Source organism: Microcaecilia unicolor, chromosome 5 (genome assembly GCF_901765095.1).
Source record: "Microcaecilia unicolor chromosome 5, aMicUni1.1, whole genome shotgun sequence".
NCBI lineage: Eukaryota > Metazoa > Chordata > Amphibia > Gymnophiona > Siphonopidae > Microcaecilia > Microcaecilia unicolor.
This window is the reverse complement of record NC_044035.1, coordinates 94,967,757-94,989,970: the sequence shown is the minus strand read 5'-3', so window position 1 is coordinate 94,989,970 and position 22,214 is coordinate 94,967,757. Positions and strand designations below refer to the sequence as shown.

General features: G+C 44.0%; 1 protein-coding gene across 2 annotated transcripts in view; it reads left to right on the top strand.

Moving 5' to 3' along the window:
- SLC16A9 (solute carrier family 16 member 9) overlaps positions 1-22,214 on the top strand; it is an 84,126-nt gene that overhangs the window by 40,775 nt on the left and 21,137 nt on the right. For both annotated transcript variants that reach the window (XM_030203108.1, XM_030203107.1), the window contains exon 3: positions 17,590-17,733. In XM_030203108.1, the coding sequence (XP_030058968.1) occupies positions 17,590-17,733 (144 nt within the window). The remainder of the gene's footprint in view (positions 1-17,589; positions 17,734-22,214) is intronic.

Here is a 22,214-nt window from a genome sequence, read left to right as displayed (position 1 = left end):
CTGCCATTTGGATGTCCATTCTTTCAGTTTTCTAAGGTCTTCCTGCAATTTTTCATATTCCGCATATGTTTTGACAACTTTGAATAGTTTTTTGTTAGCTGCAAATTTAATCACCTTGTGTCATTCTGATTTTCAGATCATTTATAAATATGTTAAATAGCACCAGTCCCAGTGCAGATCCCTGGGGCACTCCGATATTCACCCTCCTTTAATGTGAAAAATGACCATTTAACCATACCCTCTGTTTTTTGTCCAATAACCAATTTGTAATCCACAGAAGGACATTGCCTCCTATCCCATGACTTTAAATTTCACAGGAGTTTCTCATGAGGACCTTTGTCAAAAGCTTTCTGAAAATCTTGATACACTGCATCAACCGGTTCACCTTTATCCACGTGTTTATTCACACTTTCAAAGAAATGAAGCAGATTGGTGAGGCATGACTTCCTTTGGCTGAATCCATGCTGACTCTGTCCCTTAAACCATGTGTGTCTATGTCATAAAGCACCATTTGGACGGATTTCTTCTCAAAACATCCAAATCATTATTTTTGAAACCTGTTTTGCTGATGTCTTATCTATTCATTTCATCCGCATCCAAATCACAAGGGGGCGTTTCAGCGTTTTAAAGATGGGATTAGGGTGTGCCTAACACTTGGACGTTTTACAGCCATAATGGAACAAAACCAAGACGTCTAGGGTGAAAACGTCACTGTTTTGGTGTAGACCTGTTTTTCTAACGATTAAGACTTTTATAGGAGCCCCCTTCACCCATAAGGACTAATTGTAGTGGTGTAAAGTTGGGGGGGTAATAGGTTTTGGATGGCTCAGCAAACAAGATAAGGGAGCAACGGTGAGATATGTACCTTGGAGTATTTACATGAAGTCCACAGCAGTGCCCCCTAGTGTGCCCCATTGCTCTCCTTAGATGTCTGGGGGACCAGTCTACTAAAAATGCTTGTCCCTCCTACATCTCAATGGCTTGATTTTGTGTGTGTGTGTGGGGGGGGGGGGGGGGGGTTGAAAATTGCCTAAAAAGATAAATGCACAAAGCACAAAACCTTGTTCGAAATAGTATTTTTTTAAAAAATAGACATTTTTCTTTTGTGGAAAATGGGTATATTTCCTATTTGGATTTGGTATGTTTAGCGCAAAACATCCAAAGTCTGACTTAGATGCACTATCAAAAATGCTCCTCTATGTAACTTTGTAAGTCTAAGTGCTTTGAAAATATACCTCCATGTCTCTTTGATTGCCATGAAATCAAAATCATCCTCTTCCATCACAATGTTTTTCAATGTTTCCTCTTCGCATTTTATTTTTGTTCTTGACATTTTATTTAATTTATGGTATTTTCTCTGTGTCTATTTTGTTTATGATCATGAGTTGCCCTACTGAGTCAAACCAAAGTTCCATCTATCCCAGTATCCTGTTTCTAACAGCGGCCAGATCAGCTGCCAGTACCTGGCAGAGTCCCAACAAGTAGCAAGATTCCATGCTATTTAATTCCAGGAATAAGCAGTGACTTTCTATAGGTCTACCTTAACAGCTTATTTCCAACAGCAATTTGTCAAAATCTTTTTCAAAAACCAGCTACATTTGCCTCTTTTATCACTTGCTCTGGCAATGAGTTCCAGACCTTAACTATATACATTGAGTGAAAAAATATTTCTCCGAGGACAAGCAGGCTGCTTGTTCTCACTGATGGGTGACGTCCACGGCAGCCCCTCCAATCGGAAACTTCACTAGCAAAGGCCTTTGCTAGCTCTCGCGCGCCCATGCGCACCGCGCATGCGCAGCCGTCTTCCCGCCCGAACCGGCTCGTGTTCGTCAGTCTTCTTTTGTCCGCGCTCGGGACGGTCGTGTTTTGCCGCCGTTTCATGCCCCTCAAGTTGACCCTCGCGCATCCTCGCGATTTTCGCTAAAAAAAAAAAAAAAGAGAGACCTTTCGGTCTTTGTCCTTTCCCTTGTGTCCAGCTTTTCCCCCAGCGTAAGTTTCCTTTCGCTTTCGGGATCGGCCTTTTTGGCCTCGGTACGGGTTTTCTCTCCCTTATTTTTGGTGCCTTTCGTCATCATCGCGAATTTTGGGGGCTGGGCACCGCCCACAGGCCTGCAGTCTTTGTGCTCTTTTACAAAAGAGGACTCAGGTAGCGAGATTGGCCCAGTGGAACGGGCTCTTCGACGACAACAGCACAGGGTGCATCGACATCGACAGCATCGAAGTCTTCGACCTCGGCATCGACTGCTTCGACCCTCTGCATCGTCGGTACCGAGACATCGGAAGGCTGCGTCGACGTCGGTGGTACCGGGACCTCCGCTGTTGCTGATGTCGTCGGACGGTGGTGCTTCGACTGGAGTGCAGGTGAGGGCTGTCCATTCCCCTGCTGGTGGCGGTGAGCCTTCGGGTGGGTCTCCTCCTGCCCTGAGGGCTCCTGCGGTACAGCCCCCCCAGACCGACCTTCTTCGGCCTTGGCCCCGAGGAAGAGACGGTTGAATTCTACGTCCTCCTCGTCGGTACCGGGAAGCTCCGGTGACATGCTTCGTTTGAAGAAATCAAAGAAGCATCGACACCGGTCTCCTTCTCGCCTCGGTACCGAGAGCTCTGGGTCACCGAGGGAGTCGGCACCCAGTAGGCATCGGCACCGGGAGGACCGCTCACCCTCTGTTTAGGAGGTGTCGATGCGCTCCACCGTGGACAGCCCGGAACTGCCTCCAAGCCCGGAACAGACTCTGACCTCGACGCCTGCATCGGCTTCCCAGTCTTTCTCCACAGCCGCTCTGCACGAGAGTCTCCGGGCCGTTCTTCCAGAGATTCTGGGAGAGATGTTGCTCCTCCGGTACCGGGGGTGCTTGCGCCACCGGTACCGTCGAGCGAGGCGATGGCTGGCCCTTTGCCCGGGGTGAGGTCTCCGACATCGGTACCGCTTGCGGTCGCCTCCCAGGAAGACTCCCCGACGACGTCGGTGGAGGGAGCTTCGCCGGTGCTGGTGAGGGAGTCTACCTCTCGGCGCTCCCACCGTGGCCGTGTTTCCACGGAGTCGAGTCGGGCACGGCTTCAGACACAGGTTCATGAACTTGTGTCTGATACCGATGGTGAGGCCTCGTGGGAGGAGGAGGAGGACATCAGATATTTCTCTGACGAGGAGTCTGATGGCCTTCCTTCTGATCCCACTCCCTCCCCTGAAAGGCAGCTTTCTCCTCCCGAGAGTCTGTCTTTCGCGGCTTTTGTCCGGGAGATGTCTACGACCATCCCCTTCCCGGTGGTCGTGGAGGATGAGCCCAGAGCTGAGATGTTTGAGCTCTTGGACTATCCTTCTCCACCTAAGGAAGCGTCCACAGTACCCATGCATCATGTCCTAAAAAAGACATTGCTGGCGAACTGGACCAAGCCTCTAACTAATCCCCACATTCCCAAGAAGATCGAATCCCAGTACCGGATCCATGGGGACCCAGAGCTGATGCGCACTTAGTTGCCTCACGACTCTGGTGTGGTGGATCTGGTCCTAAAGAAGGCTAAGTGTTCTAGGGAGCATGCTTCGGCGCCCCCGGGCAAGGACTCTAGAACCTTAGACTCCTTTGGGAGGAAGGCCTACCATTCTTCTATGCTCATGGCCAAGATTCAGTCCTACCAGCTCTACATGAGCATCCACATGTGGAACAATGTGCAGCAGTTGGCGGGCTTGGTGGACAAGCTCCCTTCTGAGCAAGCCAAGCCGTTTCAGGAGGTGGTCAGGCAGCTGAAGGCGTGCAGAAAATTCCTGGCCAGAGGGGTATATGATACCTTTGATGTTGCGTCCAGGGCCGCTGCTCAAGGTGTGGTGATGCGCAGACTCTCATGGCTGCGTGCCTCCGACCTGGAGAATAGAATCCAGCAGCGGATTGCGGACTCCCCTTGCCGAGCAGACAACATTTTTGGAGAAAAAGTCGAACAGGTGGTAGAACAGCTCCACCAGCGGGATAACGCTTTCAACAAATTCTCCCGCCGGCAGCCTTCAGCATCTACCTCTTCAGGTAGACATTTTTATGGGGGAAGGAGGGCTGTTCCCTACTCTTCTGGTAAGCGTAGGTACAATTTTCCCTCTCGATAGCCTGCGGCCCAGGCTAAGCCCCAGCGCGCTTGCTCTCGTCAGCAGCGTGCGCCTCAGCAAGGCCCCACAGCTCCCCAGCAAAAGCAGGGGGCGAGCTTTTGACTGGCTCCAGCAGAGCATAGCCGATGTCAAAGTGTCCGTGCCGGACGATCTGCCGGTCGGGGGGAGGTTGAAAGTTTTCACCAAAGGTGGCCTCTCATAACCTCCGACCAGTGGGTTCTCCAAATAGTCCGGCAAGGATACACCCTCAATTTGGCCGCCATGCCTCCAAATTGTCCACCGGGAGATCAGTCCTTCAGCTTCCAGCACAAGCAGGTACTTGCAGAGGAACTCTCCGCCCTTCTCAGCGCCAATGCGGTCGAGCCCATGCCACCGGGGCAAGAAGGGCTGGGATTCTATTCCAGGTACTTCCTTGTGGAAAAGAAGACAGGGGGGATGCGTCCCATCCTAGACCTAAGGGCTCTGAACAAATATCTGGTCAAGGAAAAGTTCAGGATGCTTTCCCTGGGCACCCTTCTTCCCATGATTCAGCAAAACGATTGGCTATGCTCTCTGGACTTAAAGGATGCTTATACACACATCTCGATACTGCCAGCTCACAGACAGTATCTTCGATTTCGTCTGGGATCACGTCACTTCCAGTACTGTGTGCTACCCTTTGGGCTCACCTCTGCGCCCAGAGTGTTCACGAAGTGCCTAGCTGTGGTAGCAGCAGCGCTTCGCAGGCTCGGAGTGCACGTGTTCCCTTATCTCGACGATTGGCTGGTGAAGAACACTTCCAAGGCAGATGACTATTCGACTCCTGGAGCTACTAGGGTTTGTGATAAATTACCCAAAGTCCCACCTTCTCCCAGTACAGAGACTCGAATTCATAGCAGCTCTGCTGGATTCTTGGACGGCTCGTGCCTATCTCCCGGAGACGAGGGCCAACAATCTGCTGTCCCTCGTCTCCCGGTTACGAGCGTCCCAGCAGATCACAGCTTGGCAGATGTTGAGATTGCTTGGCCACATGGCCTCCACAGTCCATGTGACTCCCATGGCTCGTCTTCACATGCAATCTGCTCAATGGACCCTAGCTTCCCAGTGGTTTCAGGCTGCTGGGGATCTAGAGGACGTGATCCACCTGTCCACGAATTTTCTCAAATCCCTTTGCTGGTGGACGATTTGGGCCAATTTGACTCTGGGACGCCCCTTCCAAATTCCTCAGCCACAAAAGGTGCTGACTACGGATGCGTCTCTCCTGGGGTGTGGAGCTCATGTCGATGGACTTCACACCCAAGGAAGCTGGTCCCTCCAGGTACGCGATCTGCAGATCAATCTCCTGGAGTTACAAGCGGTCTGGAACGCTCTGAAGGCTTTCAGAGATCGGCTGTCCCATCAAATTATCCAAATTCAGACAGACAACCAGGTTGCCATGTATTACATCAACAAGCAGGGGGGCACCGGATCTTGCCCCCTGTGTCAGGAAGCCGTCAGCATGTGGCTCTGGGCTCGCCGTTACGGCATGTGGCTCCAAGCCACATATCTGGCAGGCGTAAACAGTCTGGCCGACAGGTTGAGCAGGATTATGCAACCTCACGAGTGGTTGCTCAATTCCGGAGTAGTGCGCCAGATCTTCCAAGTGTGGGGCACCCCCTTGGTAGATCTCTTCGCATCTCGAGCCAACCACAAGGTCCCTCAGTTCTGTTCCAGACTTCAGGCCCACAGTCGACTGGCATCGGATGCCTTCCTCCTGGATTGGGGGGAAGGTTTGCTGTATGCTTATCCTCCCATACCTCTGGTGGGGAAGACTTTGTTGAAACTCAAACAAGACCGGGGCACCGTGATTCTGATTGCTCCCTTTTGGCCACGTCAGATCTGGTTCCCTCTTCTTCTGGAGTTGTCCTCCGAAGAACCGTGGAGATTGGAGTGTTTTCCGACCCTCATCACACAGGATGAAGGGGCGCTTCTGCATCCCAACCTCCAGTCTCTGGCTCTCACGGCCTGGATGTTGAGAGCGTAGACTTTGCCTCTTTGGGTCTGTCAGAGGGTGTCTCCCGTGTCTTGCTTGCTTCCAGAAAAGATTCCACTAAGAGGAGTTACTTCTTTTTATGGAGGAGGTTTGCCGTCTGGTGTGACAGCAAGGCCTTAGATCCTCGCTCTTGTCCTACACAGACCCTGCTTGACTACCTTCTGCACTTGTCTGAGTCTGGTCTCAAGACCAACTCTGTAAGGGTTCACCTTAGCGCAATCAGTGCATACCATTACCGTGTGGAAGGTAAGCCGATCTCAGGACAGCCTTTAGTTGTTCGCTTCATGAGAGGTTTGCTTTTGTCAAAGCCCCCCGTCAAACCTCCTACAGTGTCATGGGATCTCAATGTCGTTCTCACCCAGCTGATGAAACCTCCTTTGAGCCACTGAACTCCTGCCATCTGAAGTACTTGACCTGGAAGGTCATTTTCTTGGTGGCAGTTACTTCAGCTCGTAGAGTCAGCGAGCTTCAGGCCCTGGTAGCCCAGGCCCCTTACACCAGATTTCAACATAATAGAGTAGTCCTCCGCACTCACCCTAAGTTCTTGCCGAAGGTAGTGTCGGAGTTCCATCTGAATCAGTCAATTGTCTTGCCAACATTTTTTTCCCCGTCCTCATTCCTGCCCTGCTGAACGTCAGCTGCACACATTGGACTGCAAAAGAGCATTGGCCTTCTATCTGGAGCGGACACAGCCCAACAGACAGTCCGCCCAATTGTTTGTTTCTTTTGATCCCAACAGGAGGGGAGTGGCTGTGGGGAAACGCACCATATCCAATTGGCTAGCAGATTGCATTTCCTTCACTTATGCCCAGGCTGGACTGGCTCTTGAGGGTCATGTCACGGCTCACAATGTCAGAGCCATGGCTGCGTCAGTGGCCCACTTGAATTCAGCCACTATTTAAGACATCTGCAAAGCTGCGACATGGTCATCTGTCCACACATTCACATCTCATTACTGCCTGCAGCAGGATACCCGATGCGACAGTCGGTTCGGGCAGTCAGTGCTTCAGAATCTGTTCGGGGTTTAGAATCCAACTCCACCCCCCTAGGCCCATGTTTTATTCTGTTCCAGGCTACACTCTCTGTTAGTTGGATAAGTTATTAGGTCAATCTCAGTTATGTCCTTGCCGTTGCGAGGCCCAATTGACCATGTTTGTTGTTTTGAGTGAGCCTGGAGGCTAGGGATACCTCATCAGTGAGAACAAGCAGCCTGCTTGTCCTCGGAGAAAGCGAATGCTACATACCTGTAGAAGGTATTCTCCGAGGACAGCAGGCTGATTGTTCTCACAAACCCGCCCGCCTCCCCTTTGGAGTTGTGTCTTCCCTTGTCTTTGTCTTGTTACATACGGGACTAACGAACACGAGCCGGTTTGGGCAGGAAGATGGCCGCGCATGCTCGGTGCGCATGGGCGCGCGAGAGGTAGCAAAGGCCTTTGCTAGTGAAGTTTCCGATTGGAGGGGATGCCATGGACGTCACCCATCAGTGAGAACAATCAGCCTGATGTCCTCGGAGAATTCCTTCTACAGGTATGTAGCATTCGCTTTTCTGTTTGTTTTAAATGTACTATCATGGAGTGTCCCCTAATCTTTATTTTTTTTCAAAGTGTAAACAATTGATTCTTATTTACCTGTTCCTCTTTACTCAGGATTTTGTAGACCTCTATCATATCTCCCCTCATCAGTAATGTTTCCTCTAAGGCGGGGGTTCTCGACCTAGTCCTTGGGAAACACCTAGCCAGTCAGGTTTTCAGGATACTCACAATGTATATGCATGAGAGAGATTTTCATGCCCTACCTCCATTATATGCAAATCTATTTCATATGTATTCATTGTGGGTATACTGAAAACCTGACGAGCTAGATGTGTCCCAAGGACAAGGTTGAGAACCCCTGCTCTAAGGAATGAGTTGGCATCAGCAAAACGTTTTCTTCATGGGCAAAAATTTCCCATTGCATTACCCTGTGAGCACTTCTTACAGATACTTGTAATAGGCCATCAGGATTATGCCCAGAACCCCCAACCACAGTTATACCCAAGTTGGCATTATACAGCTAAACAGGCACCAAAGCACACTCTTTTCAACTTTCAGGGAAATAGTACGGTCCAACTTTTATTCAAAGTCTATTTTATACACACACACTCACATGTATATATATGTATATTCTGGATACATCAACAAGTTTACTAAAATGACACTGAATTCACTAAATAAAAAATAAACTGAAATTATGGAGACAAGTTTGTGTTTGCACAGTTTTTAACAGTTACGTATTCTGAGTATTGTTGAGCCCTTTAATATTTCTAATCCTTGTATCAGGAGGACAGTCCAGATGCTCTGAACTGCTTGCCTTTATTACAAACTGGTGAAGAGTAGCCAGATTCAGAGCACATACTAGTGCAAAAGTCAAAACAAGGGACAAAATTAAAATGCAACCAACAAAAGGATCAAAACAGTTAACCTGATACTTCAGCCACCGCAGGCTGGTTTCTTTGGATTGTCATTGACTTGCAGATGAAGCGTGAAGTAGTCCTGAGGCAGGGGTGGGAGTGGAGGCAGGGGACTGAAGCTCCACTGCTGAGGAACGGTACCAGTTAGCAGGAGCCTCACTCTGGCAGAAGTATAAATGAGAGACTCACAGAAAGGTCTGGGGAGTTTGTACTACATCCAGCAGTCTGGCTGTTCCCCCATCTGCAGCTCCAATCTCCGGTTCCTCAGCAGGCAACCAGCGGGAAGTGCCACATCCACATCTCGGCTGCAGGTTCACATGCAGGATGCGCTGCTCTTCTTGTCTTGTGGTCGCCATACTGTGCTCTGATGAGATGTCCTTCACGCGGATGGTGGGGAAACTGGTGAGGGTGAGGTAGCCGCTCTCAAGGTCTCCAGGGTCTTGCCCAGGTGCAGGAAGGGGGACGGGCTCAGCAGGATCTGGGGTATTGGGTGCGTACATGCGCATGCGTACGTGCACATATATAAATATAGATCCCCCGATTATGCAGCCGGTGGTGGTCAGTGTTTTTTTAAACGCTAACCGTCACCGGCTGAATTTGCCCCAAATGTTCAGTGCTGGGCCATGTCCGGGCACCAGCACTGAAATATTGGGGGCAAAGTGTGGGCGGGCAGACTGCCAGAGCTAGCTTATGCAGGCCCGCATAAGAGAGTTATGTGGACTCCAGCTGAATATCATCGGGGACCTGCATAAATTTTTTTTTTTAAAAATAAAATCTTCCTTATCCTCTCGGCCTCTCTAATACCCACCTCCCCTACATCCCCTTCTGATGTCTCAGTAGGCCCCCTTGGGCCTGCCTGCATCTCTGGTGGTCCAGCGGGGGTCTGGGGGAAGGAGCGCAGCCCCCCACTTATGCTGCCTTTCAAAATGGCTGCTGCAAACTCTTGCAGCAGCTCACTGGACAGTCTGCGAAAGGTCGAGGCATGTACTTTGGAAGGCATCCGCTAGGGGGCAGGAGCGACGAGGCTGTGCTCCTGTCCTCAAAAGACCCCTGCTGGATCACCAGGGAGACAGGTAGGCCCGGGGGGGGACTACATAGACATCGGGAGGGGTGGGGGCTAGTTCAGGGGGAGGGGAGGGACTTAGGATATCGCAGTGGGGAGAAAGGGGGGTCAGGTGGGCTTTATTTTTTTTTTAATAGTTATATGGGTGCTGGCCTGATATTCAGTGCCGGCACCCGCATAGCTAAGTAGCCTAATTGTAGGACAACTTTTGAGCTGTTCTAAATTAATCTACTTAGCTGTGTGATTGCCGGCACTGAATATTGTCAGCACCTGCATAACCCTGGGTTCCTCCACAGCACTACCCCTGGCCTGCCCACTTTTTGGTTGGGTGGTCTGTGGGAATATTCAACAGCATTCTCCAGTTAAGTGCCGCTGAATATCCCCACTTAGGCAGCGGGAAGCAATTTAAGCAGGCAGGAGAGGTTCCAGCTTGCTTAAATCACTTTGAATATCGGCCCAGCAGAGTTTGCAAATAATTCCATGAGTCATTCTCTCCATGTATTCCCTACTTTTTCGCCTATAGTTTTATTAGGTTTATAGCTATTCTGAATTTTGCTCTGCTACTGGATGTTTAATGCAGCTTAGAGTGAACATTGCTCCCTCTGTATGAGCACCATTCTTTAAAAAAAAAAAAAAAGCAGAATGTAAGAACACTTCTGAACACAGCACGGAAGGACTCTTTCACTGTCTACCAGCTGCCCCACCCTGTGCCTCTGAAAGGCCATTGATGGGCTGGGTACTGCATAGGGTTGCACCCCATCCATTTTGAGTGCTCCTAGTGGAGCCAGATTGGCCTCACAAGCCATGATATATGGACCTGGTTCGTCTGTTGGTGGGTGATTCGCCTCCTTTTCCTAAGGGTCGCATATTGCTCAGGCAGGGTCCAGTGGAGATGAAAGATCTGGATTCCTTTTGGCTTAAGGTTTGGCCCTTGGGAGGTAGTGCTTAGTGAATAAAGGGTTCTTGGCCGTAGTGATTGCCATTTTCCTGGCCAGTGTCTGGTTTTGGAAGGTCTTTGGTGTGGCCAGTGCTGGCTTGAAAGGTGCAAATTCTCAAAGTTCTTGGTTTTCTTTAGCAGGGTTTTGATCAGGGGCTGGCACTGAACTCGGTAAAAGTTCAGTTCACAGTTTTATTGTTTTTGTGGCAAGATCTGAAGTCTCTCCCTCACTGCTCATGGAGACATCACTAGCTTCCTGAAAGAGGTTGCTCATTTGTACCCCCTATTTGACTGTCTCTTCCCTCCTGGGATTTGAACTTGGGGTTGAATGTTCTTTCTGGGCTTCCCTTTGAGCCTCTCAAGTCTGCCTCGATTAAGGACCTCACTCTGGGATGGGTTTTCTTAGTTGCTATTTTATCAGCTAGGAGGTTGTCAGAGCTTCAGGCTTGTCATGTCGGGACTCCTAGCTCTCTGTGTCAGAGGATTCTGTGTTTATCTGCACTGTTCCTTGTTTTCTTCCTAAGGTGATCTCCCCTTTCCATGTGAATCACTGGAACTGAGTTAAAAATGATGCCAGATCTGAGGCCTCATGTCAAAGGGGTATCCCTTCAGATGCAACCTTGGAGTACCAATAGATGTTTATTTTTTTAGGTTTTCTAGTGCCAGGTTAAGGCTTTGTTTTAATTAACTATCAATATGCACTGTTTGCTATTTCTATACATGGCCTTTTGTGTCTTTTAAATATCAACTCAGAAAAGTCTTATTTATAAGATTCCCCTATACCTGGTTGGTTGACTACTTATCGCAAGTCAAGGTATATAAACATACTTGCTATTTTAACGATAAATACTTATTAGTCGTTTCTCAACTTTGTATGCAGAAAATTGATTTAGTTCTTGGAAGTAGATCGGTTAGAAATAGTTGGGCATATGGGGCCAGATTCTGTATAAGGCGCCTAAGAAAATTTGCACGGTAAACATTTCTGGCTAAATGTATTCTATAAATGACACCTAGATTTAGGCACGATATATAGAATCCAGCAGATGGTGTCTCCAGTTTAAAATCTGTGAAATTTCAGAATAATTATAAATCTAAAGGATGCCATAATGTAATACCAGTTGCAGTAGAGTCTCCTGTTTCCAATTATGATCACTCCCCGGTTCCGTCGATCTACATCAAAGCTAGATCTATTAACAACAAGATGTTAGTTAAGGAACTGACAGCTTCACTGGACATGGGCTTTCTGTTTATTTCAGAGACCTGGTTATCGGAGCAAGATAGCACGACACTTTTACACCTATGTCCTCCTGGTTGTGCGGTTATTAACTCTCCTAGACTAGGTAAAAGGGGTGGAGGTTTTAGATGTGTTTTTAAAATCTTTTCTAAAATTTTCTTGGAATAGTTTCTATATGCTTCCTGAATTGGAGTTCATTATATGCAAATTCCAGGATGATACTCCATCTGTAACGAATTCTGTGGGTATTACAATTGTTTGTTTGTTGTCTACCAGGCCCTTGGTCTAAAGCCGCATACTTGTTGATGGAAGCAATTATTCAGGTGATCAGTCAGTTCTCTAGACTGTTGTTAATAGGGGATTTAAACCTTGATTTAGATGATGAGCTAAATGCTGATGTTGTAAGTTTTAAATCTTTTAAAACTTCTTGTACTCTAGCATTTTTAGGGAAAGGCCTAACATATGAAAAAGGGCACTTGCTAGACTTTCTAGCTGTATCTCCTTCTAGGTCAGATTACTATTTACTGAATTTTACACTAAACATTTGTTTAACAAGACCATTGCATAAACAGATTTTTAAAACAATTTCTACTCATGGTAAGATAGAATGGTTTTTTGGACAAAGATAATCGAGTTATTAATTGTTAATGGTCTTCATTCTGGTTCTCTTAAAACTTATTGGGATACAGTTTCTAAGAGAATATTGGATGAGGTTGCTACTACTACTATTTAGCATTTCTATAGCGCTACAAGGCGTACGCAGCGCTGCACAAACATAGAAGAAAGACAGTCCCTGCTCAAAGAGCAGACAGAGTTAGTCCAATGTTCCCTTTGGTACTCAGATGAGCTTCTGCATATGAAAAAAGTTTGTCAAGGTTTAGAGAGACAGTGTGTAAGACTAAATATCTGGATATTAAACTTTCCTGGAAGATGCAATTTAATTGCTATAAAAGGAAAACTGATGAAGCCAGGAAAGAACATTATAGTAAATTGGTTGGTTCAGATTTTTTTGGATATTAGAAGATTGCTTCAAATTGTGAAAAACTTGTCTGTAAAACCTTCTCTGGAAAGGTTTCATTTGTTGCAACCTCCAGCTCAGGAATTAACTATTTTTCATCTAAGGTGGATCAGATTCATGCTGATTTGAAACGAATGAATTACGTGTCCAATGTAATATACACTTACTCAGATGCTAAGGAAAGGAGCTGTGTAGATCAGATCTGGAACAAATTTCACCTTATTTCTATAGATGAGATGAAACTTATTTTGAAGAAAGTTTCTCATCCTCAAAGTCATCTAGATACTTGTCCTGCATATTTGCTTTTGGGTGCCCCACTGGCTTTTATTCATTTGCTTACCTTGGGTATTAATAATCTATTACAGCGGGGATCCCTACTGAAAGATATGGGACAAATAATCTTGACACCATTACTAAAGGGTAACGATTTTGATATTTCCTTACCATCTAACTATCACCCAGTGGCCAGCATCCCACCTTTTACAAAACTTGTTGGACAAATGTTTGCAGAATATTTGGATAGATTTCTGTGTTTACGCTTTTCTCAATTTGGTTTCAGACCAGGTCACAGTAATGAAACTATTTATTGGTTCTTACTACCCATGTAACAAAGCAATTAAGCCTAGGAAAACAGTTTATACTACTCCAGTTTAACATATCCGCTTCATTTGATGCAGTAGATCATGCCTTGTTGTTGGAAAACTAAGTGCAGTGGGCATTGTAGGAACTATCTTCAAATGGTTCCATGATTTTTAATCTCATAGCAGTTATGTTTCAAATAATTTTTATTAAAGTTACAGCAATAAACATGGTTTGTACATTATCGAGAAACTTTCTATATGCTGTTTACACATATTAGTTTCTACTGCTGCTGATCCACATATTTCCAATTCCCCCCCCCCCCCCCCCCCACAAAAAAACAAAACCCTAACTCTTCAGAACATCTTCTCAGATCAGTACATTCGCAATCAATAGGTCACATATTTAGCAGGTGGCTTCATGCTGCAGGGGTTAAGGTGTTCCACATTGGTGTCCATCTCTGTGCAAATTTCAGTTTTTTTTGTTTGGGGCTGGCTGTTCGTCTCTAGACGTTCATAGCGCATTATTTCTAGCATTCCTCCCCGCCAGTACTGAGCCCTCGGGCCTCCGGGAGACAACCATGCTGATAGAATGGCCTTCTTGGCCATTATGATGCTCCTCACTGCAAATTCCTTCATGCCCGGCGGTATTGGAGTTTGAATCCTTAACTGTCCAAACAAGATCTCTGGTTCAGGTCTCCACCAAGCTCGCCATAGTTCTGATATCCACTTTAACAAGGTACTCCAGAATTTCTGGGTCTTTGGACAGTTCCAAAACATGTGGCCCAGGTCAGCTCCTTCTGCCCCGCACTTTGGGCAGGCTCTATCCGGTGACAGGCCCATATGAAAGGCTCTTCTTGGTGATACATGTACTCTAGACACCACTTTATATTGGAGTTCCCAATGCCCTGCAAAGGCGGTGCATCTTTTCATACCCAAAATGTGATCTTTAATTGTCTCTGGGGTTATTTGTACTCCCAACTCTGAGCTCCAAGCCTCCGCTAGGCGGACAAAGTCTAATTCTGGACATGTGTCTCTAATGTATCTGTGATGGAATGCCAAGGGCACTTTCTGCTGTGCTCGAAAGGAGAATGCCTGAGCCATCTCTTCCTGTACATCCTCTGTTAAGTCTCATGGCAGTTATATTCACAGGAATAAATCCTGTTCTAATTTTAAGTTTCCGAATCAAGGTTCTCCCTTGTCACCACTATTATTCAATCTTTATATGGCTTCTTTGGGAAAACTTCAGTTGGAATCTGATGAGTTACTGCTGTTCTATGCAGTTGATATACTAATGATACTACCTGTATTTCATAAGTTAAATGACACCATTGCCAAGGTATCATCTTATATGGACAGAGTCCAACATTGAACATTAACAAATATGCTGAAATTGCATTCAAGTAAAATCAAGGTGCTTTGGGTTAGAAGTCCTGTTACATCTAAACAACTTAGGGGATAAGGTATTTCAAGTGGAAAATCAATCTAAGGTTTTAGGGGTGGTCTTCGATTCATGGTTAACTTTTGAACCACAACTAAATTTGCTCTAGAAAAAAAAAAGCAATGTTTAAGTTGAGACAACTAGGGGCCCTGTTTACTAAGCCGCGCTGTAGGTGCACAAACTTTTGGGTATCTCTATTGTTACTGTGCGCTAAAAGCGCGGCTTAGTAAACCTGGCCCTAAGATTGGTAAATTACAAAAAAATCAGGAAGAACAAATCCAACAAACCAAGTTAAACCATAAACTCACTATATTATATATGATGATATATATTATAGTGAGCCTAAGATTGGTAAGACAGTTTTTTGATCTGTCAGCTTTCAGGCTATTAGTTCAGATGCTAGTATTGACACAACCTGACTATTGTAATGTTCTTTATTCAGGTCTTTTTTGTGACACTTCTCAGGAAGCTTCAGCTTATTCAAAATACCTAAGTTAGACTGATTTTAGGTCTAAAGAAAATTGATAGTATTTCTCCTCATATGACCAAATTCCTTTGGCTGTCGGTTCACAAAAGATTATTGTTTAATTCTGTTTGTATGATCTTTTTGGCTATTTATGACCTTACCTTAGAACTGGTGACCAACTTAATCTGTACACCTCTCTCTTGATGATCCTCCAGGTTAAGGCCCTTGAAAGATCTATGTCCTCTAAGTACTAGAGAGTTGAGATTTTCTAAGATGGCTGCTGGTTCTAGCAACCTTTTACCTTTGGATATCAGATTGGAGTTATTCTTCTTTTCGTAAAAAGCTTGAGACTTTTTTTTTTTATAAGGATTATCTCTAAATGAGGTTTTTAATTCAGTATATTGGTGGAAACACGTTAATCTTGTGATGTACTTTGTGCCATTGATGTGAACCACATTGGACCCAGAAACGGGATATAGCAGTATACAAGAGACATATTGGTACTGAAGCAGGAGGTCTGCCTGCCCTCGTTTGTGGACAGGGGTTTAGATTCTACTTCAAGGAGGCTTCGCAAGCTGGGGGTCCACAGGGTTCTGTTAAGATACTTGCAGGAGACTAATGAGTTCTGCCTCGGATCTTTTTGTCCTTTTCCATTGCCCCAGGAAAAGTCAGGCAGTGTCCAAGGCTTCCATTGCACATTAGATCAAGGTGGTCATTGAAGCCACTTACATTTGCAGAGCAACAGTGTACCGTCCAGGTTGAAGGCTCATGCAACTTGGGAGCAGGCAACCTCCTGGGTAGAAACCTGAGCGGTCTTTCCTGAGGACATCTGTCGGGCAGCGATGTGATTGTCACTGTTTTCCTTTATGAAGCATTACAGACTGGATGTGCTAGCGGAGCATTTCTGGGGACTTTGTCTTCTCACACCCTGTGAGTCTGCTTAGATACATCCTGCTTGTTAAGGATGGTGCAGCCCAGATGCTAAGGAAGGTGAAATTTAGTAATATCTGTCAATTTCTTTTACTTTAGTTAGGCTGTACCCTGTTTAGACCCACCCATGGAACACTGTGAGATTCTCTGTCTTTCTCTCCAGTGCTGTTTGCTGTTAAAAAATAAATAAAAAGTGATTCCTTAAAGCTGCAGTGGTTGATAGGCCATGGGTGTGCTTTCTGGGACTTCTGCTGCTTTGGCAGAGGCATACTGAAACTTTCCTATGAACACCAGCAGGTTATACTGATGATGTCACTGGGAAAGTTTAGTTTTTCTACCTCCTGCTGGCAGAAAGGTATAACACCTGCTTGTTAAGGATGATACAGCCTGAATAAAGGAAAGAAAATGATCAGGTATGATTAAATTTCACCTTAAGTAGATTTTCATCATGAGCAGCAGGTGGTGCCATTAGCCCATTATGTGAAAATAAGAGTGCTTGTGGTTTAGTACAAGCCTATGGCAATGATGATAGATGTGAAAAGAAAAAATCTCTACCTCCTTCCAAAATTTTCATTCTTTTGTTGCCTTATAACCTGGAAGTTAACTGCATTAAAACAGTATTCCAGAAATTCTTTGAAAATAAAGAAAAGGTGCAAAATATCTTGGTACAAAAAGTTATGCACATGCTTGATTTTTAAAAAACTATCCCTAGAAATCAGTGTGCTTAGCATGCACAACTTTTTGGATTAATTTATGTGATTACACTTTCCAAACGTATACACATATGTGCAAATCCCTCTCCAACCCCACCCACCCCATGCTATCTTCTTTGGGGTTATTTTCAAAACGTTAACTACACTTGTACTCTGCCACTTGTTTAGTCAGAAGCAACCAAATTTTCAACACAGCTCCACAGGGAATTTCCCTTTGAAAATTTGCTTGCAGGCCTGGGAGTACCAAGTACCTTCTTGGCATGCAAAGCATTGTGGAGATTTTAAAAATTTCCCCCTTGTATACCTACCTTTCTCCATTTAATATGTTTTTACAATCAGTTTGGAAATATGTTTATAAAAAAGAAACTTGATATGAATGATTGATTCATTTTGCACATTTTTTTTGTCTTTCCAGTATAATTCAACTTGGGCATAATCATGTTATCAAATTTCATTCTGTGTGTCTGTTATTACTTAATTATGCCATCATGGTAGAAGAAATGAAAGAAGGAACCCCCACTGACAGCCTTATTTTCAAAAAGGTTTATTGCACTGCATTCCGTTGGATACAGTGAAATTATTCTGAATGTGGTGATAAACTATTGTTCTTGAGGTATAGAGTTTACTAATATTTAGATTAAAGCCTTATTTCTCTTCCTCAGGTCCCTTTTGCAGCGCCTGGGTTTCTTCCTTTGGAGCAAGGCCTGTAACAATCTTCAGTGGTGTGATGGTGGCAGGAGGTCTCATGCTAAGCAGTTTTGCACCTAGTCTGTATTTTCTGTTCTTCTCTTATGGAATTGTTGTTGGTAAGAAACTTAATTTTTTTCCTTGTTTAAATATTTTTAAAAGATATTCACAGATCTGCCGAGTTACCCATTCCAGGCGGGAGACATTTTGGCTGGTTCTGGTTTTAAACTTACATCCCAAACTAGTATAGTATTTATAGTCCATGATTCTGTCCATTGAAATCAGTGCCACAAGTCCCATAATGCACCAGGATGAGGTTGACAAAAATCCAGAACTGGCCAAAAAGTCTCCCTCCTGGAATGCATAACTTGGCAGCTATGTATCCATTCCCACAAGCTGATGTCAGTGGAATGAGCTTGATATGAGACGATGTCCCTCTCTCACTGCTTGCCTAGCCACCTGTTTTGAATAGTTTTTGTCTTTGGAGTAAAGGTATTGTAAATATATTTTTTTAATATTCCAGAGTGTGCAAATTGTCTGTGGTTCATATAAACTTGTCCTTGATTTTATTGCTACCTTTTCTCAGCCATATAATTTGGATTCCAGTACCTTGGTCAGATCATTTAATGTTGGAATATATCATGAGACTTTGTGCTCAAAAACGTGGTGTGAGCCCCATGAATATCTAGGTAAAAGGCTAGATTTAGCTTGTTTTGGCATCAGCTGATTCCAACACCGGCTTTAGCTGACGTGACCTCTGAAAGTATGTTATTTCATTGAAATCATTGGGTAACTCACTTTAAGTAATCAGACTCCATTTATCTGCAAGGAATATATATGAGGTCAGGTGCCACTTCTTGGTACTTGTCTCAGTTACATGAACTTAAAATATCCTGCTGCCAGCCTCAGATGTTATACTCAGGTCCATTAGAACAGCATGTCCCTGGAGTAGTCTAGTGGTGGCAGACAGGTGAACCCAGGCTCCTGCCTCCCCCTACTTGTTACACTTGTGGACGAAAGTGTAAGCCCTCCAAAACTCACCAGAAACCCACTGTATCCAAATGTAGGTGCCCCCTTCACCTGTAAGGGCTATGGTATTGGTGTACAGTAGGAGGTAGTAGGTTTTGGGGGGCTCAGCAGACAAGGTAAGGGTGCAGTGGTGAAATGTGTACCTGGGAGCATTTTATGAAGTCCACAGTAGTGCCCCCTAGGGTGCCCTGTTGCTTTCCTGGGATGTCAGGGGGACCAGTGTACTAAAAATGCTGACTCCTCCTCCTACATCCCAATGGCTTGACTTTTTGCCTTTTTGCACTTGAACGTTTTGGTTTAGGTTTTGTTTTCAAAAATGGACCAAAAAACAAAACGTCCAAATCATAAAACCTTGTTCAAATGTTCTTCTTTCCTATTCAGATTTTGGACGTTTTTTGCAAAATGTCCAAAGTTGGGCTTAGACGTCATATCGAAAATGCCCTTCCACATAACTTTGTAAGTCTATGTGCTTTGAAACTGAGCACCTTTGGGGCTCATTTTCAAAAGACAAAAACATTTAAAAAGTGGAATAAACTGGCAAATGATATTTTCAAAACCTATTTTCCAGATGTTTTTCTGTGCTGTTTGTCTATAGTGCATCTAGATCTTAAGGGGCATGTCGGGGGGGGGGGGGGGGGGGGGAGGGGTGGGGTGTTAAGGGCAGGATTTGATCGTTCCTAAAACTTGAATCTTTCAGCCGTAATGGAACAAAACGAAAAAGTCCAGAACTAAAACGAAGACGTTTTTCAGCTAGAAATGTTTTAATAATGACTAAGCCTTAAAAAAGTACCCTTAAATGGTCACTGGAGGAATAAAGGAATGATTCATTCTTACTCCCCCAGTGGTCACTGACCCCCTTCCCACCCCCCCAAAGATGTAAAAGAAACAGTACATAATAGCCTTTATAACAGCCTCAGATGTTATTGCAGGTCTCTGGAGTAGCCTAGTTGTCAGTGTAGTGCACTGTGGAGAAAGGGACCCAGTTCCATAATCTACTCTGTTACACTTGTGGTGGAAAGTGTTAGCCCTCCAAAACCCACAAAAAACCTACTGTACCCACATATAGGTGATACGTGCAGCGATAAGAGCTATTGTAGTGGTGTTGGTGAGTTTTGGAGGGCTTACTATACAATTTAAGGGAGTGATGGTGAGTTGTGTACCTGGGAGCTTTTATGTGAAGTCCACTGTAGTGCCCCCTAGGGTGCCCCATTGCTCTGCTGTGTCTGTGTGGCCAGTCTACTAAGAATGTTGGCTCCTCCTACATGTAAATAGATTGATTTTGTGCGTTTTTCACTTAGACTTTTTTTTTTTTTAATGGACCATAAAGATGAACGCACAGAGCACAAACACATGTAGGAAGTGGCCATTTTTGAACAAAAAATTTTTTTTTGCTGTATTGAAATTGCTATGTTCGCTATTCGGATTCTGGACATTTTGAGCAAAACGTCCAAAGTCGGACTTAGATGTCATATTGAAAATGCCCCTCCATGTCTATTAATGTGAAGTTTAGGGTTTCATAGTTTTTCTTATGCAGATGACATCTTTGTATTGATACCAGTTTATGATACTTTTCGTAATGTCTGATCACTAGTAGTGACTGTATCGATATGGTGGATATTTAGACACAGCAACATCTTCTGAAACTTAACAAATTAAAAACAAGTGTTATTTTATTATTTTTTTTTATTTGTTAGGATTTATTTACCGCCTTTTTGAAGGAATTCACTGAAGGTGCTGTACAGCAAGAATATGTCAAACATAAGCAATAGTAAACAATAGTAGGAGGATCACCATACAGGACTCCAAGATACAAGGTCACCAAACATATAAAGAGGAATCCAATACAATTTATATGGAAATATGATGTTTGATTTTAACAAAATATTTCTAAAAAGCAAGGAAAAGACCTCAAAACGCCCGACCGCTTACTTTCAGTTTTCGGCAGCTTTAACTGGGGGCGTGGTGTTCATCACTGGTCATAAAAACCTTGTTTGGAAAGAATTATTTTAACTTTTAATTTATTTCCAAATTTATTTCCAAAAAGATTTTAGCTATTTTGCTCTTTTTTACAAAAACGTTTTAAAAAATATATTGATAATATCAGTGCTAACTTCAAAATTTATTTAGTTCATAAAAACCTTCACTGATTCTTCTGAAGTGCTATAAAGCAGCTTTACAAAAATAATGTAAAGTCAAGCACTTATCTGTTGCCTGACGGTGACCCCATCCGTTTCGCTTGTAGGCTTTTTCAAGGGCTGTGCTTCGACAGAGAAAGCATTGAGAGAATTTTTTTCCTCTCTCTTGATCTGATCATGGCTTAGTGCTGCTTTGAACTAAATAAATTTTGAAGTTAGCATTGGTATTATAAATATATTTTAAAAAACATTTTTGTAAAAAAGAGCAAAATTGCTAAAATCTTTTTGGAAATAAATTTGGAAATAAATTAAAAGTTAAAGTAATTCTTTCCAAGCAAGGTTTTTATGACCAGTGATGAACACCACGCCCCCAGTTAAAGCCGTCGAAAACTGAAAGTAAGTGGTCGGGCGTTTTGAGGTCTTTTCCTTGCTTTTTAGAAATATTTTGTTAAAGTCAAACATCATATTTCCATATAAATTTTATTGGATTCCTCTTTATATGTTTGGAAACATAAGCAATAGAAAATTTCAGTACTAAAAATATTCAAACAACAATATAAAGTATAGAATAGTATACTACTTACAATGTCAACACAAGTAGCTATGTTTTCATAACTCAGTATCTGCTGTTCCATCAGACATCATCCTAAATTCAGGAGAGTCTCTTAAGACAGAAAGATCTTCTAGAGCAGTGGTTTTCAACCTAGTTCCCAGGATCTACCTGGCCAGTCAGGTTTTCAGGATATCTACAATGAATATGCATGAGAGATTGCATGCACTGCCTTCTTGGTGTGCAAATCTGTCTCATTGTGGATATCCTGAAAACCTGACTGGCCAGGTGGTCCCTAAGGACTGGGTTGAAAACTAGAGTATTGGGATTCATACGTGATTCTGGTTTAACATTAGAGCCTCAGATAAATAATCTTATTAAAGAAGACATTTTTGAGATTGAGACAACTTCGCTCAGTTTGATCCTTTTATTCTGATCGTTTTTGATAGTTCAAGCACTAATTTTATCTCGGCTTGACTACTGTAATTTCTTTATATTTAGGAATTTCTTCCAAGCTCTGCTCCAAATTACAATTATTATAAAATGCAACAGCTAAAATGATTTTATGGATTTCATAGATATGACATAGTTACGCTATTATTAATTCTGTTACATTGGTTGCCCATTCAGGCTCAAGTTGAATTTAAAACTGCTTGCTTGGTATTTAAAATCTTGAATGGTATGTGCTGTAGTTTTCTTACTCAGTTCATAGCATATCCAGTAATTAGGTGATCATCATGTTTCCTCTTTGACTTTACGTTATCCGCCGATTTTAAAATAAGTTTAGATGTTTTTTCCATCTTTTTAAATCGAGCAACGTTTGGAATGAATTTCCTATATGGATTAGTCTACATATTTACTCTTCCATAAAGCTTTAAAAACGTTT